The following is a 17,308-nucleotide window of genomic DNA, read 5'->3' as shown; positions in this document are numbered from 1 at the left end:
AATTTTTTTAAATTGTTTTCTATAATTTTTTCCTTATTGTGCTATAGAAATTAATTTAAAAACAAAACTGTGTATGATTTTGCATATCCAATTAAATGTTTATTTTATAGAAATATCTTTAAGCACACGAATTAAACTTTATGTTTTTCTGAACTGAAAATGACTTTTAAGCAATTGCAAAAAACTTCAAAACATAAAAAGCATATTCTGTTTCTTTTTAATGTTTCCCCGAAATTTTTATTATCAGTGTAATTTAATTTCTTCAAAAATTAAAACACCTGGAATGTTTTAAAGATATTTTAATCTAATTAGAATATAATTTTGAGGAATGCCATTAAAAAAGTACTTTTTTTAATGCCCTTCAAATATTCATTTTATTGTATAATATATTTAATAATACTATTTTAGTTGAATATAAACATATATTTTGGTTATGAAGCAATAAAAAAGATTTTTATGTTTTCGTTCTTTTTTTGTTATTTTTAAATCCACTGCCCCCTTAAAGTATGAACACAGCTGAGTTATTTCAGACCATTTCTATTATTTCTAATGTCATAAATAACTAACTGCATATATATATATATATATATATATATATATATATTTAAAATTGTACTATTTAAGAAGCCTTATATTTTTCAGTATGCAAAAAAAGGAAAATATTATCCCTAAGTTTCTGTTATGCTGTCACAGCAATTTATATAGGTACTGTCAATTAGATAAGTCATTGACTAATAATAATCAGTAAATTAGCTTTTCAGATAAGGATAAGACAAATGAGATTCTTGCTTTAGATACTCTCGTAATCTCTTAAATTTAACGTTTAAACAAAAAAAAGTTTATTTAGGATTTTAATCTCAGTAAATAATTCCATTCGGAATCTTATCTTTAGACTCTGACAAAGCCCAAAATGCAATGTAATGAAAACCATCTGGTACCATCTAATGACCTTTAATTTCTTAGTTGCCATTGTAGTTAGTGATACTTATTAAGAGCAACATTCTTATAAATAAGGTCTTTAATCAGTTTTTAACCCTCGAATGTCCGATATTTTAAAGCTCAAAGCAAATTCTCTTCATTTGGCTAAACCATGAGCATAAATATCGAAAGCTTACCAATTCAGGAAAATCCCAATCCAAGATAATGTTTCAACGATTTTAAATTCTGTCTTAAGCAACCTGATAATTGTATTCTATACAAAAGCCTGAATTTTATCTTTCCTTGATAGAAAATGTTAATGCTCGTGAACAGTGTTCTCTTTGGTAGGGACGAATAACAACTTTGGCGATCGCATCCTATCACCATTAAGGGCAAGACGATGCCTTATTTAACATGTTATATTATCCTATTTATTTGCATTCCAAGTGTTTTCTGCAGGCCCAGGAATTTAAATGAGCTTAGAATAGAATGGATGTTAGAAGTTTTTAATAGTTTATTGTTTGGAAATATCTTTTGGAACATTTAATTAGATGTAGTGCTTTTATTTTATTATATTTCTTTAGTAAGAATGTTGTACAAGTTTTTGTATTGATAAGCCGTTTATATTTATAACTAACAACAATAATTATGTGATTTTTTAAATAATATGTTCAGCACGATCATATACAGTTTTATGTTATGAGAAATGTTACGTTTTATTATTTATTAAACGTAACGTTTATACGTTTATTCAATACGTTATATGTTAATTCGTTACATTTTTATGTTATGTGAAATGTTACATTTTTTATTTATTAAACGTTACGTTTACACGTTAATTTAATACGTTATAAGTTAATACTTTACTTTTTTTATGTTATGAGAAATGTTACGTTTTATTATTTATTAAACGTCACGCTTATATGTTAATTTAATACGTTATACGTTAAATTTATGTTATCAGAAATGTTACGTTTTATTCAATGAAAAATATCCAAAGTAATGTTTACATTCTATAAAAAAGGAATATGAAAACTGCTTACATTCTTGGAAAAAAAATTTTAAATAACGCTTACGTAACTATTTTGATTTTTTTTTCCATTTAGTACTGTTCCTTTCTATCAGATAACTTCATTTTTGGTACATAACGATATTTACACCAGGTTTACCTTTCAGAACTTAAAATTATGTTTCCTGTATAAATAGGCGTTGATTTTACATTAAATTTGGGATTCTGTATATTTTTAAAATTTCTTCAATTAATTTCGTCTCATAAATTTTGAAATAAAATGCCTAACTTTCAAAATTAAACCTTTGTGACCATGTACCTCCTACTAATAAACAACCGCCTTATTTTAAATATTCATTCTTTTTCCTAATCAAACACAATTTTGTTGTATAAATATAAAATGAAAAACCTTTACAATCTCAACCACGCGCTCTAATCCAATAGCATTTTATTCTCGATTATTTCCTAATTTTTCATACATAAGGTTTCACACCATAAAAGAAGGAGCCGCCAAAATTTGTTTTTTATATTAATCAAACCCATCTGTCCGTGAAATCGTAGAAATCGGAAGCTCTCAGCATCAAAATAAAATATTTGCTATTTTTAGAGTAAAAGACCCAGATAGGCGATAATAAGCTGTGTATTTTTAGCTCCTGCAGAAGCCAATCAATTTCCGTGTTATTTTCTCGTTCATAAAAATCATATTTTCAGCAGTTTAAGTGGGTGTTGAAGCCAGTGTAATTCGCTAGTGTGTAAATAAATGAAATTAACTTTAATTGAATTTGAGATATCACATAAAAGAAATATGGTGTTTCAGGGGCAGATGGAATAAAAGATACATTTTTGGTTTTTGATGTCATTCCTTGGAACGTGGGTTGACAAATACACATGTAAACACTTTTTGTGACTGCTGGACATGGACGTGTCTGTAGAGATTGGTTTATATGCTCCTGTAAAGAACACAAAGAGAAATTGATGTAATTCTCAAAATGTATACTTTCGAGATCACCACTTTCGTGAATCCAAAGAACACATTTTTGGAATTATATCTGAAAGCACTTTGAGGTAGGCTGATGAAATTTGGTATATGGTCTCTGTTCCAAATGTGTAAATTTCTATCAAATTCTGGATTCAAACTATTCAGAAAATGTCTGTCTATCTGAATCTGATGACTATAAAACAAAGAACACTAAATGAATCAAATTTGGTACATATATTTAACATCTAAAATATAATTATGTTTCAAATTTAGAATTAAATTCTTCAGGGGGATGACCATAGTTCAGTATATTCTTTTGCATGCATATAAATGCACTAATCCAAAACAGTAACAACTTAGGTTAATGAAATTTGGTTCATAGTTATAGCATCTAAAGTGGTCTTAATCAAATTAGATTCTTATCAAATTTTGTCTTAATCAAATTTTGAAGCACATTTGTCCAGAGATCAACCGTCTCCCGATATGTACTTTCAAAAGCAAGTGAACACGATTACTAAAAAAAATCAATTGCCTAAATATATGAAATTTAGAATGTGGTTCTGTGCTGTAATTATATGCCAGATTTTAGTGTCAATAGATCGGAAAAATGATGTCCAAAATTCAATTTTTGTTTTCTGGACTTGGTCATTAACAATATTTCATGGATTAGTTACTAAAGATCCTAGGCTTTTAGGTTCTTTAATAAGTATTGTTTGCCAATTAAATGCAATTAAAAATATACAGGTACATTTACTGGAAAGTATGCGAGAATGTTTCAAGGAGACTACTGCAGCACGTTTCGTAATGGCAGTGATAATCTTAATCATTTTTAATATCAGATATTAACATAATAAAAAAAATACCCCGGATCAGCATACAAAACCCATCAGTTAATTTAATCAGATTAAAATCAAGTTATGCTAACTAAGGCTTTCTTAAATTTAATACATCTTTAAGATTTAATTTTGTTTAACAACAAAGACAGGAACAACGATTCAGCCATCGGCTGCTACAACACACCAGACTATATTTTACCTGTAGAAGCCTAACACACCAGACTATATTTTACCTGTAGAAGCCTTCTTCGTAAATTGTCTGCTGTACGAAGTGTTCCAACAGTTATTCTTTAGATTTTGAAACAGCGATATCTCATCCAGCGTCCACTATTTAAATTTCGAGGTCATACCAACATAAGAACATTTGATTCACGATGATCATACAGATGCCTTAGGCCTTCATGCAAGATAACCCCGGTATAATAGAGTGTTTTCCGTAATAATTACTTTAACATTTAAATTATAGGGTGATTACAAAGGAATGTCCCAACATAGAAGAACTATATTTACAAACCAAAAGACAGTGCAAGTCTTTTGAGAAAAATAAATAAAAAATGACATTGTAAAGTTATTAATAGCATAAGATTATAAATGTTCAATGTGACCACCACCATAAACATGAATGACATCCATTCTGAAACAGAATTCGCCCTCCCCCCACATGCATGTATGGTATTAAGTTTCGATGGCTGCTGTTAGGGCGAACACCATATTTATGATGGAATTAACTTTGAACAATTTTAACAAATTCAATTACTCAGAATGCCTTTTGTTGCTCTATTGTGAACTCGGTAGTAACCGACCAAATGAACTCACATCGGATCTTACCGGTTTCCTTTCTAATAACTGTTAATAGCACTATCTCTTATCAAAAAATGAAACTGAAAATTAATAAAATTTTATTACTTCTCATTCAAAACGATGTGTGAAATAGAATTCTACTTTGTATTGTTCCTTTGAAAGTTGGAACATACATTTGTAATCACTATACATTAGTATATACGGATACCATTCAGATTCCAGCATTTCCTAATAATTATAAAGTAATACGATATGAATTAACTAAACGAAAAGACAATAGTGGCAGAAACATTTTGTTCACAAAACATAGATTAATTTTCTTTACAAAAAAATAATTTATAATTAATATAAATGGAGAGAGACATATGATAATATTAAAGGAAATAAAATGAACAAAATAAATCTCAGCCAAACGATGAATAGTGTCATTTCTCGGCATATTATCAAAATAACTGTTTCCTTAATTTATCTTTAAAAAATGTGCTTTTCAATTAAAAGACCATTAGTACAATTATCTAACATTCCAAAATATATCACGCACTCATCTCATTATATCAGATTGTGAATTAGCCAACAGTATCTCTCACCGTCGAAAGTGATTGTAGTTTTCTTCGCCAATCAATTTTCTTTACGCCAGGCATCTCTTGGGAATTTTATAATTACACTTACTATTCCTTGCCCCATCAGGTTCTTTATTCGACTCATCACAATGGTTAGTTTCCTTGATAGCCAAAGGGCAGGACTACCGAAGTTTTCGACATTATTATAAAATGTCCATGGTAATAGAAATCACTTATATTAATTGGTAATTTTCCACATCATTTCGAAATATTCTATTTATCCCCTTCATAAGACTACTGACGAATGAATTTGTATAAATGAAGTTTACAGTATCGATCTCAAACTCTTGTTATTTCCAATCTCGCATGTTATTCCACTCTAACTATTCTACAAAGATGACCATAGAGTTTTAGATGGGTAATCCAATGTTTCCTTATTAACACCAAGGAAACAGATGTGCAATAATTGATATAGAGGTTTTTTAATAACCATCTAGATTCGGTACAAACTGTAGTTTATAATAAATTTCTTTCTATTATGAGATTGTGAAATGTTGGCGAGGGGGAGAGGTCCATTTAGAAGCAATAGCAGTTAGCCGTGGTGATTTCTGACCACTTCTTCTTATGTCTGCTGACCGACCACGAATACTAAACTGAGCAGTATCAACAGGATTTGTTGCGGCTAATTGCTGTCTTTATCATAAGCCATCCATATCATGGACTAATGGGACCTAATGGACTAATTATGAGATTGTGAAATGTTGGCAAGGGGGAGGGGAAGAGGTCCATTTAGAAGCAATAGCAGTTAGCCGTGGTGGTTTCTGACCACTTCTTCTTCTTATGTCTGCTGACCGACCGCAAATACTAAACTGTGCAGTATCAACAGGATTTGTTGTGGCTAATTGCTGTCTTTATCATAAGTCATAAGTCATCCATATCACGGACTAATTCGCCGATTTGGTATTATCTTCGAGGCTGTTGGCCTCCAGCCACAAAGAAGTTAATCTTTAACTTTTATTTCTCATCTTCTCTTCATCCTGTTTAGCAGGCCATCATTTTAAGAAAATCTTCTGAGCTTTTTTTTCAACTGTGAGATGTGAAATATTGGCAGGGATAGGGAAGATGTCTATTTAGAGAAAATGGTAAGTTTCAGAGTTTCCAGTAAGCAGGTCCTGCTTTCCAGTAAATAAACGGCAGGATTTCTCCAGACATCACCACCTTTTTACATTTTCAAATTTTTATTAAAGTAAAAAAACAGACTTGAAAAATAAAATTAACACAGACTCACAATTTTCTTGATAATATTTTAAATTATTTTTTAATAAAGCCAGACTTTATTACTGTTTTATTTTTAATGCAATTTGTCTTTTTTATAATGTTTCCTTTTCTGTACAAATTTTTAAATAAATGATGCAAAAATAAATTTGAATCAATAAAAAAACTTGTAGAAGAGAATTTAACCAGAACCTCCCAAATCCAGCTTAAAAAACAGACTGTATGTAGTAATTTCATCTAGATTTAATTCAAAATTTTTAAAAATATATTTTGAGGATTGTAAACTAATAACAAAACAAGATTTTTTTAAATTTATTAGTTTGTAGCTTATTATAATAATACACAAATCATTAGTTCTGCTTGTCTGGCTTTAATTATGCTACTAAAGTTAGGCAAGAGTTACCAGCATATTGACACCAGGCTCTTCAGAAGCGTAGCCTAATTAAAAATAATTTAACCCCGCGTCTCAGGAACTGAAGACTCTCACTGATTGCAAGAACATTTCTAGAAACAATTCGAAAGTTTCATTAAATCTATATCATTGAAAAAAGGAAGAAATCGTGAGTCCAAACATCAGTAATTTGAGGAGAAGTAAAAAATACATCCAAAGATATTATCCTGGAAAATGTAAAAAAGTAAGAAAGAAAATGATATTGATGTTTCTTTTTGATTTCAAGAGCATAGATTTCTTTCAGAAGTAGGTTGATGGTAAGATAAACATTAACGAATAATAGTCTCGACACGAAATTACATAGAAATCTCGCCAAGAAAATGAATTTGATGTATCCGTTCCATCCTCATCTCATTATTATACCATCTTTACATAATTTCAGATCAGAAAGGTAGGGAAGTTTTAAAAATTAGGCACTGTTTCATTTATTTACCTCTTCATCTAAATTCAAATCAATGTAATGATTTGTCTCAAAATAGTTTTTGTGTAGCTGTGATATGTGTATTATCTAACATTAAAAGATCCCATAAATTCAAACTATGAAAATATTCACAGAAATTTTCACTATTTATGAGTTATTTGATGAGAAACAAACAGGTTTTGATGTATAATAATGTCTATGCACATACTAGGTAACAGATGATCAAATGTGATCCTGTCAAAAACAAGAGAATATTGATCCAAAAAACCCTACAGCACTTATCCAAACCAGCAACAGCCAAACAATTCTAAAAAAGCAAATAGCTGCAAAATTCCTTTAAAATGGTTTGAGTTTCTTTGCACAATAGCCACATTCTGCCTTGCTTTTTCCCAAAGCAATAAAGTTAAAAGGGAATTATTGAATAAACACGGGAACGTACTACCGTTCTTTGTAATTTAGTGTTAGAAGCTAGTAGGGCAGCAGCCAGTGAAGCGAGGGAACAGATAAGTCAAAGTGGAAACTTTTGTCCGTATTATTCTTCACTTAACTGAATATTAGGTTACTTTCTAAATATCGACAGAACTAATGTTGAATGGAAAACGATGTTCGATTGAAAGCGGAACTTTTCCATTTCGTGAATTAACTTGACAATGAATTCGAATTCACGCATCCTGTTTTCTCTCTCTCTCTCTCTCTTTTCTATAAATGACATTTCGCTTTTTTTTTTTGTAAATGCAAAACTAAATTTTATTTGTAGATCCATTCTTATTTCTTCTTTTATTATCTGTCCGTCCAAAAAAATTCCATTAGAAACAACGGAGCTGCTTTAATTCGTGGAAAATTTTGAACTGGGAAATTTCTTTCACTATTCCTTTGAACACATTATATTTATTGTTTTATGATAATTTCTAAAAAGCTCCATAAAGTTTTATAGAAATGTCATTACTTTGAGTTTAAATTGTATCTATTAACATTATGCTACGGATTGATTGTTATTCTTGTTAATTTACTATCTGACTTGAGAGTATGGTCGAAATTATCAGCATCATTGTCAATAATAACAGCTATTGCAATATTGCAACATTCTCTTTGTATTGATTGTTTTTTGATTACGTACTTCCATGGATTGTAGAAAAAACATTCAAACTTTGGTTTTTAATATCATTATCCCATTATAATGAATCGTTTGCTTACTCATATCTATATACACATAATTGAATGTCAGTTTGTTAGTCTGTTTGAACCATAAATAATTCCACACCTTTTGACAGGATCAAATAAAATTTAGAACACATATTCCTTACACTTAGAAAGACTTACTGCGTTATTAAAAATTTCTACGGCACCCTGAAAAGCGTGAAATGGAAGTAAAATTATTTTAATTTTTCCCGCCATAACATTAGAATAAAACATTGTCCCTGAATTATTCTTTTATCATCTTAAAATTTAAATTACTGGCTTTTCAATGATGATAGGAAATTTCATTTCCCATATAACTAATTTTTTAATTTATACCAATCTTTCCAAAATTAAGTAGTTGAATATGAGAAGTTGGAAACTGTACAATGTAAAATTACATATATTTTGATTTTTCTTACATTTGTATAGAATAAATAAGAATGGTGGTACCACGGTTACAGTGACTAAATCAATCCGCAATCAATCTAGTTAATTAATTTAGAAGAAATCTGACAATAACAGTCATGTTTTACTGATATGATACAGAGAAAATTTTTTAGTACTATTGTTTTTGAATGAGTTTTTTTTCTCTGATTATATGAAGAAAGAAATTTATTTTGAATTTATCGCTAGCGCATTTCAGTGCATATTGTATTGTTGATTTTATCACCTAATAACTTTGATAAGTCAATATTTCCTCCTACTTGAAAACCCAACTGGATTTCTCAACAGTATGAGATGGGCATATGGCCAAAAGAACAAACCGCAACCAAAAAGCAACTAACTTCCTTCGACTTCCTATAACTTCCTGGTTCTTGTTTATTCATCTTATTGGCCATTATTTTTGAATAATTTGCATAACTGTGAGACTTTTTATATACGCATGTTCAAAATTAAAGCCACAAACATGTTTTTTAAAATAATTCTAAATCACTACCAGTAAAATTGATACACTATTTATTTTAAATATTTTGAAGAACAGGGAACACATTTACTGCGCATAACCTATTCATCAATTTTAGTTAGAAATATAAGCATTAACAATCAACGGAAGATTAACTCACAATTTTACTTCCTATATAATTATAGAGGAAATGTTATTATCGATTTTAAAAAATTCGAACTCAAGATTTTGATGATCTCCACGTTTTTGGTCTCCTTGAGGTCAAAAAATGCGTTTTATGGCATTATGCTAAATTGATAATTCAAAAACGCTTTGCAAAGGACCTCTGAAATTTGGTGTATGGAATTCCGACCAATTTTGTAGGTTTTTATCAAACTCTGAATGAAGTCCATTCACAGAAAGTCTATATATCTAACTGTTGGTATACAAATGAAATCGATAATTATTAAACAGAAAGAACTAGATGGATAAAGTTTAGTACATAGGTTTTATATATAAAATATAGATAGGTAAGTCAGCCATCTAACTCTCCGACCCGCCACGAAGGCACACGGATTTAAACCATAAAAATTGAATGACCGGACCGCCGCAACAGCAACATTGGCAGGAACTGTGGTTGAGTCATAAGGGCCATCACCGGCCACGGTACAACCCTCCCCGAAGGAAGTACGTCCCGTCATCGATGGGAGGAGTCAGATCCCCCACCTATTAGTGTACCCTCCAGGGTGGCGAGATCCAACCACCATGCCGGAAGCATCTCATCCTCATTTCAAGGTGCCCCCGGGGGACAATATAGATAGGTATAAAAATTTGAAACAAATCCGTTTAATGGTTGACCGCCTGTCGGTTTGTACTTATGCATGCATGCGAACGTAATAACCCATAAAGGCAATGATTTAAATGGATGAAATTTGGTATGCTATCTTGTGACTAAAACTGTAGTTTTGTATCTTATTTTGCTGTTAATGGGCGTCCAAAAAGGCATCACAAGATATTCTGGCGAAAGATTCAGTAAAAATGCTGTACTCATGCCAAACATCTATATTTCGTAACTATCGTTCCCCAATGCAAAGCAAAGTATTCGCAAACTTATCAAGGTCTCAAACTTTATGCAGGGGAATAAGACAAAGACTGTTATTAAAGTGAGTGTGCCCACTCTTCTAGCGTGTTAATAGCATTCCAGTGATTAAGCATCAAAAAATTACCAACGATCTCTCTCTAATAGGCTCTTTTGCAACTATTGTTCGCCGATGGCATACAATTAGTAACACACAAGGCATTTATTATAAAGTATACAAAAGAGTTTTGAGAAAACCAAATGATACCGGTGGAGGTCGGTAGGAAATTATGAATAAATGTTATAAAAATTTAATAATATTCATTTGGCTCTTATACATGTTCGGGAATATGTTCCATTGATTTCGCTTTCATCTTCATTTTAACGAATTTTTTTGTCTTTCTAGATGCCTGCTGAGCCAAGACATCGGCTATCAGATCTTCGCTACCTGCGCCACCTTCTATGTACCCCTGGTGCTCATTCTTATCTTGTATTGGCGCATTTATCAGGTGGCCCGTAGGCGCATCCGCAGGAGGCCAATCCGCCCGGCTACCCTCCTGCCCCTGGTCTCTGAAGGGATCACCTCGTTCAACGGATCCGTCAAGACTGTAAGTGTAATTATTTAGAAAAATCCCATGTTTTATCACCAAATGTGATCACATTTTATGTAAACATTGCTTCTATAGCAAATTAGAATGGGCGAGAATAGAACCTAGGACCTTGTGGTTTGCAGCCTATTAACATGACCACAATACAAAAGCAATTGCCCTTATACGTAGCTGTTAACTGGCTTATAAGCTTTCACCGCAGACTCTCCCTCCAGTGAGACGAACGATATGGCCGTTGAGTGGTGATGTATTAGCGGTTGAGTCAAATGCACCTGTACCCATTTGAGTAGCGCCAAGCGTTATGACGAGCGTGTGTGGGTAAGTGGTTGCTGTTGCGCCATGTGAGTCTGACGACTTTGTGTTGCTGCGTCAAGTGGGTCTGACGACTTTGGTTGTGGGTAGATGGTGGATTGTGAAGCGCTAGGGGAGAATCTGGGACCTTGTGGTTTGAAGCTCAGTAACATGACCACAATACAAAAGCAATTGCCCTTGTACGTAGCTGTTAACTGGCTTATAAGTTTTCACCACACTTCCAAACAACTTTCAGTGGCAGTCATATTTCTTTTCATAGCCAATCATTATATAGTGATGTAAGCATATAGTTTTAATCATTGTCAAGAATGAGTTAAAAGTTAAAGCTGGTAAAAAAAGCAAAAAAAAAAATTATTTAGAAATTATGGAATTTTTACTTTTGCATTTATTTTAAAAGTAAGTTTAAGACAATTATTCGTTGTTGTCGTTCCTATTTATTACACTTCTGCTCTTCCTAAAATTACAAATCTTAATAGCAACATTTAACATTATTGTGCTAAACAAATGAATCGATAAGTTTAATAGTCTGCTTTTTGCATTCTGTTGTTTAAATAAGTATTTATTACAGAAACTAAATCCATTATGATTCAAAGAATAAAGTCTCATTTCAGCTTGTTGGGAATATGCAAGGGATTAAAGATAAAAAGCGTCTTGTCCAGTAAATTCTCGCTTTATACATTTATTTCTAAGGCAATAATTTCACCCTTATTAAAAAGTGATAAAACGGAATTAAAGATTTCATATAGTGGACACTTTTAAATTTATATTTTTAAAAAATTAAAGTTAGGTCTTTATAGATTAAATTGTGGTGGCTCAATGAGTACTAGAAGAAGAACTTTATTCTGCATATAAGAGGAAAGAATGTTCCAAAATAATAAGTTTTTCTTCCTTTGTTGTCATTTACAATCAATCTCGTGCAAAAATTCATCCTATGTAATAAAATATTATACTTTTCGTATTAGAAATAACATTAAATATTATGTTAAATTTGGCAAAAGTAATTTTAATCAATAAAATAACAATAATTATAATTAATGTTTTTCAAAAAAATTTTAATAAATAAATAATTATTATAAAGAGGCAGACAATCCTTTAAATGTAATTTTTTTAAGTGAGAATTTTTATTTCTTTTTGATGGAATGCATACAAAACTCGACATCGTGAACAAAAGTCATAGGTTTTTTCTTAATTCTCAATCTGAACTGAAAAATGAAATTATTAACACCATTTTAAAATTGTGCTTATTTTAAATTCCAAGAAAAGGTAAAGAGATTCCATTTATTGATAAATTTGAATGAAGACTATTCTAATTGTCTGAGTTCCGTTATGTAATTAAATACTTTTTGTCGCCAGTAACTGGTAAAATCTGTTAAGTTTCTCCATTATTATTATTATTATTATTTCAAATTCGATGGACTTGCTGATTTTCCATCATAACAGAAATAATTCCAAGTTATCACGTTTTTCATAATTCTGCAAGGACAGCGCTATAAGTTTTCTGGCGCGTAAAATACGTGCTTCGAATTTTCAAGCCTCAATGATCAGACATTTAGCTGAGATCGTAAAATATTTTACAAACACTTTAAAAGAAAAACAAACCCCTTCGGGTTTTGAAAGTCAAAAGCTCTTCTTGATACAAGTTACGTATGCATGACTAAGACGTGATGGAATTTTTTATGGCTTGGAAATTAAGGTTTAAATTTGTAAAAGGATTATTCAGTGTCTTTTAAAGTACAAAATGCTACATATTCTAAATCTGAAAATTCGTTTTTGTGTTGAGTATTTTCTTAACCTCCATTTGAAACTATTCAATGAACGTTTTGGTGGAACATTTCTTTGAATTGAACACGATTTAACTAAAATTTAAAATAAATAGGGAATTCAATAAGTTTTTGTTGAATATTTTATGCTCTCATGGAAGCTTGAATCTCATTTATGTGTCTGATCATTTATTTATGCTTTCAATTGAGTAAAATGTAACAATTCAAACATAAATTTGTGCGGAAACTCAATTTTTTTTATCAAGTGAATCGTGAGTTGCAACTTTAAATATTGAGCAAAAGATTTACTTTATATTGGTAATTTATTCTTTTTTTCTTATATCTTTGTATTATTCAGAATATTCCAAATAAAGTTAAGATTGTTTCTATCCAAACAAAGATTTTTGAGAAAATGCAAAATATTTTCATCACATGAATCGTAAGCTTCAGTTTTAAATATTAAGCACACGATATTAGTTTATCTTATTTTATTCTTATCTTACTTCTTTAAATATTCGACATTATTCCAAAAAATGAAAGATTGTTTGGAAAATCTTCAAAGCACAAATGCCGAGTGTCGAAGTACAAGATATACACTGTCGTGCAAATCTTGAGCAATAGGTGCCTTTTTGTCTACGAGAAATCATCTGAGAGGCATGAAATTAAGAAATGAGTGACAGACATATTTGCGCAAAAATGAATACATTGCATATAGTATGGAATAAAAAAAATAAGGGCTTTCTTGAACTCATAGTATCGCTACACTTGATTGTTTGTCCAAGGGGTAGTACAAGGAGATTTTTCTTAGTATGGGATATGCCCTCACGTTACTGCATTGGTGGCTTCGCACCGTCTCTCCATACTCAGCACCAGATGGTCCTACAGTTTTTGAGATAAGAGTACCCATTCTTCAATCAGCATCGGTTTCAGTTTTTAGATGTTCTCCGGCGGATATAATCGTGCCGCAAGGCATCTCCCCAAAGCATCCCGCGCATGTTCTATTGGATTTAAATCAGGAGAGAATGCTTACCAATTCATTCGAGTTTATAGATAATGTCCATTCTTTCCTCATATTTTTGTCCCCATATTTATTACAATTTACTTCAAAACTTCTTGTTAATGCATTTTCGCTAATGGGTCTAAAACTAAAACAAATATGTTATTGAAAACTAATATAAAAGCATAAACTAATATAAAAATTGCTTATAAACTAATCAAGTAGAACCATTAAACCATTCACGAATTTTATATTTTCATTGTTAATGCAAAGTTATTCAGAGCTATTGCACTTATTACAAGTGACTGTAACTTCCTTGCAAACATTATTAGGGATAAAATATTGATTTTAAGATAAAATGAAGCTAGACGTTTTGTTTTTGCCCGTCATAATTGCCTTATGTGACTCAATTTCATCATATGAGAAACAACCGCGCTGACATCCAGTTCAGCCAAATTCAAAGAGATATGTCCGCAAACCTTGACAGAAGATTTAGACATCAGAACGTGACAATTTCAATCGTCTGAAAAATCTTCTTATGTTTTTATTTAATCGGAATTAATCGTAGATTTTATCTTAACATTATCTTTGCATGTGTGGTGACTATTAAAGAGCATGTACTTTCATGGAAGGGGAAGTGTAGAGGTGCTCTTAAATTCGATAATGAGGGTTCCGAATTTAACCATTCTACAGTGTTTCTCCTGGGAGTTTGTTCTCAAGATGTTTTCTCTACCTCACTATTCCGTGACCCGGCATGTCTCTCAACTAAAAATCCAAACTTTTAGAAAGATGCTTTTTTTTCTCATCTAAATAGAATAAATCTGTGATGACCATGATTCGGATGCTATTCTAGAATTGTGTTCTCTAATTGTAGCAATTTATTCTTTTATGTTACTTCTGACTGTTGATGTTTTTATTAAAAGAATTATTTGTTATACGCATTTTTATTCAGTAATTTGTGATGAAAGAACAAGTGAGTGAATGGATATTGAGTGTTGATGTCAGATACAAACAATTAGATTTTATTTATTGCTCACACTTGCAATTGTAAAAGAATAGAAAATATTGTATAAAATATGCAGCGGCCAAACAGGCGATAAATGACTGTTTGTTTCGCCAACTGGCGATAAGCATCAATCATACCTTTGGAGATGAACTTTGCTCTCCAACGGATACGAGTGATTCACTTCCTGCCTTCGCCGGCTTGCACCGAACTTCTGCCCCGTGCTGGTCGATGGGATTACGGCCTCTGGCCATCTCGTGAACCTATCTATCATTGTTAAACAATAATAGTTTCCTTGGGAAGGAGGTAGAGGGCCAACAAGGTCCAGGTGTACATGTTCGAACCTCTGTGATTGGTCTACAAATTTTCCTACTGGGGTCTTAGTATGGCGAATTACCTTCGATTTTTGACACGGGATGCAATGTTTAGCCCAATTGTTACAATCTTTTCGAATGGAAGGCCAAATAAAACGCGATCGAATTAATTTTGAAGTGCTGCGAATGCTAGGATGAGATAAATTATGTAGTGATGCAAAAATTTGTTGACGAAATGATTCAGGAATATAAGGTCGAGCTGTACCTGTTGATACATCACAATAAATGAGAGTTTCGCAAATACTTCATAAGATATTGAAAAGGATTGCCGCATGGATACTGGCATATGGCAGAGCAATTATTATAGAACCGAAAAAAAAACAACGCTAAATTTCCATCGGAATACTTTCTCAATTCTTGGCTTACGAGAAAGTAATAATCATTTATAATCTATATTATTGTTTTGAATAATTCTGTATTGGAAATAAAAGGTAGCGGAGAAGACATTCACTCTAACGACTACAACTATCATAACCCCTAAAAAGAAACATGGATCTGTGTTTCGTTAATTTCATCAAAATTCCTTCAATTTTATGAATCAAAAGGTGTTTTTTTTCTTTCTATTTTTGCAGGACACTCCATCAAAGATAAAGAAGCGTCCCAGAGACACAGTCGAGTCCAAACGGGAGAAGAAGGCAGGCAAGACCCTGGTCATCATCACTGGAGTATTCGTCATCTGCTGGTTGCCCTTCTTCGTGATGGCTCTGCTCATGGCCCTGTGCACCTCCTGCGAGCTCCATCCCCGACTCTTCTCTCTGTTCTTATGGCTCGGATACCTTAACTCGACTCTCAACCCCCTCATCTACACGCACTTCAACCCGGATTTCAGGAAGGCTTTCGCTAGGGTGATCAGGGGTAAGCGTCACCCCTCGGCAAGAGCATAAAGACCGTGCATGAACACTCTCCGGCAATGTTTTAACGTGCAGGGTGATACAAAATTCACACAGAACCTTTTTGAGGAATGTAAGATACAAATTATGAAATCCTATTTATGTATGATCAGCGTGGGATTAAACCTCGGAAAATCCTTTCAGATGGCTAGCTTGAAACCCTCTTTCCTCCTCCTCCTCTTTTTTTTTAATATTGAGAGAAATTAAAATAACAAAGCTTTTAATTTTAAATCATATTCATGAGAAATTATTTTAATAGATAGTATATAATTTTTTTTTAATCTAAAGAGAATGTTAAACAAAATGCTAAAATAAATTACAAAACATTTTTAAATATAATCCAAATACTTTAATACAAAGTTTATTAGGGCTGTTGGCTTGTAAATCGCTCAAGAACATTTGTAAAAGATTATTGGCACAACCATATTTATCTACAAATAAATTTAGTTTTTTTTTAAATAATGATGCTAAATGTAAAGGATATGTGATTTCAATTTGATTACATTCGAATACATAGCAATAAAAAGCAAATGAAGGTACACAACCAAATTACTTTGAAAATATAACGAATGTATAAGTTTGGAACCCCAAGCCAGTTACCATCTTTATCTATTTGATAATTCGAACCAGTGCATGATACCTCAAGATTTATATTCAATATGATAATAAAGATTCAAAAAGCATGGTTAAGTAATACAAATGATATATTAGATGTATTTTTGCCCGGTTATAAATATTAGTTCTCAATTATTTAAGGAAGTTTATTTCTTTATGGAACGATCAAGTCCACATGGCCTAAATGATGCACTAATTTCTATAAAATGTTGTGATTCGTTTATTCCATTCGCAAATTTTCAGTGTTCTTGTTGTTATTTTCAAAATTCATGTTTTTATTAAATTTATTTTGTTTAAAATGTATGTTATTATTGTTATGTTTTATTATTATTATTTTTAATTTAAAATTTTTATTTATT

The 17,308-nt window shown here is 31.6% G+C and overlaps 1 protein-coding gene across 1 annotated transcript in view; it reads left to right on the top strand.

Moving 5' to 3' along the window:
* LOC129968908 (5-hydroxytryptamine receptor 2B-like) overlaps window positions 1–16,616 on the top strand; it is a 49,277-nt gene extending 32,661 nt beyond the window's left edge. The window contains exons 2-3 of the mRNA XM_056083246.1: window positions 10,797–10,998; window positions 16,017–16,616. Coding sequence (XP_055939221.1) covers window positions 10,797–10,998; window positions 16,017–16,328 — 514 coding nt within the window. The 3' untranslated portion in view covers window positions 16,329–16,616. The remainder of the gene's footprint in view (window positions 1–10,796; window positions 10,999–16,016) is intronic.
* Window positions 16,617–17,308: the final 692 nt, after the last annotated feature.

Source organism: Argiope bruennichi, chromosome 5, assembly GCF_947563725.1.
Source record: "Argiope bruennichi chromosome 5, qqArgBrue1.1, whole genome shotgun sequence".
Classification (NCBI taxonomy): domain Eukaryota; kingdom Metazoa; phylum Arthropoda; class Arachnida; order Araneae; family Araneidae; genus Argiope; species Argiope bruennichi.
Note: the sequence above shows the minus strand (reverse complement) of the source record. Positions and strands in the feature narration are given on the sequence as shown.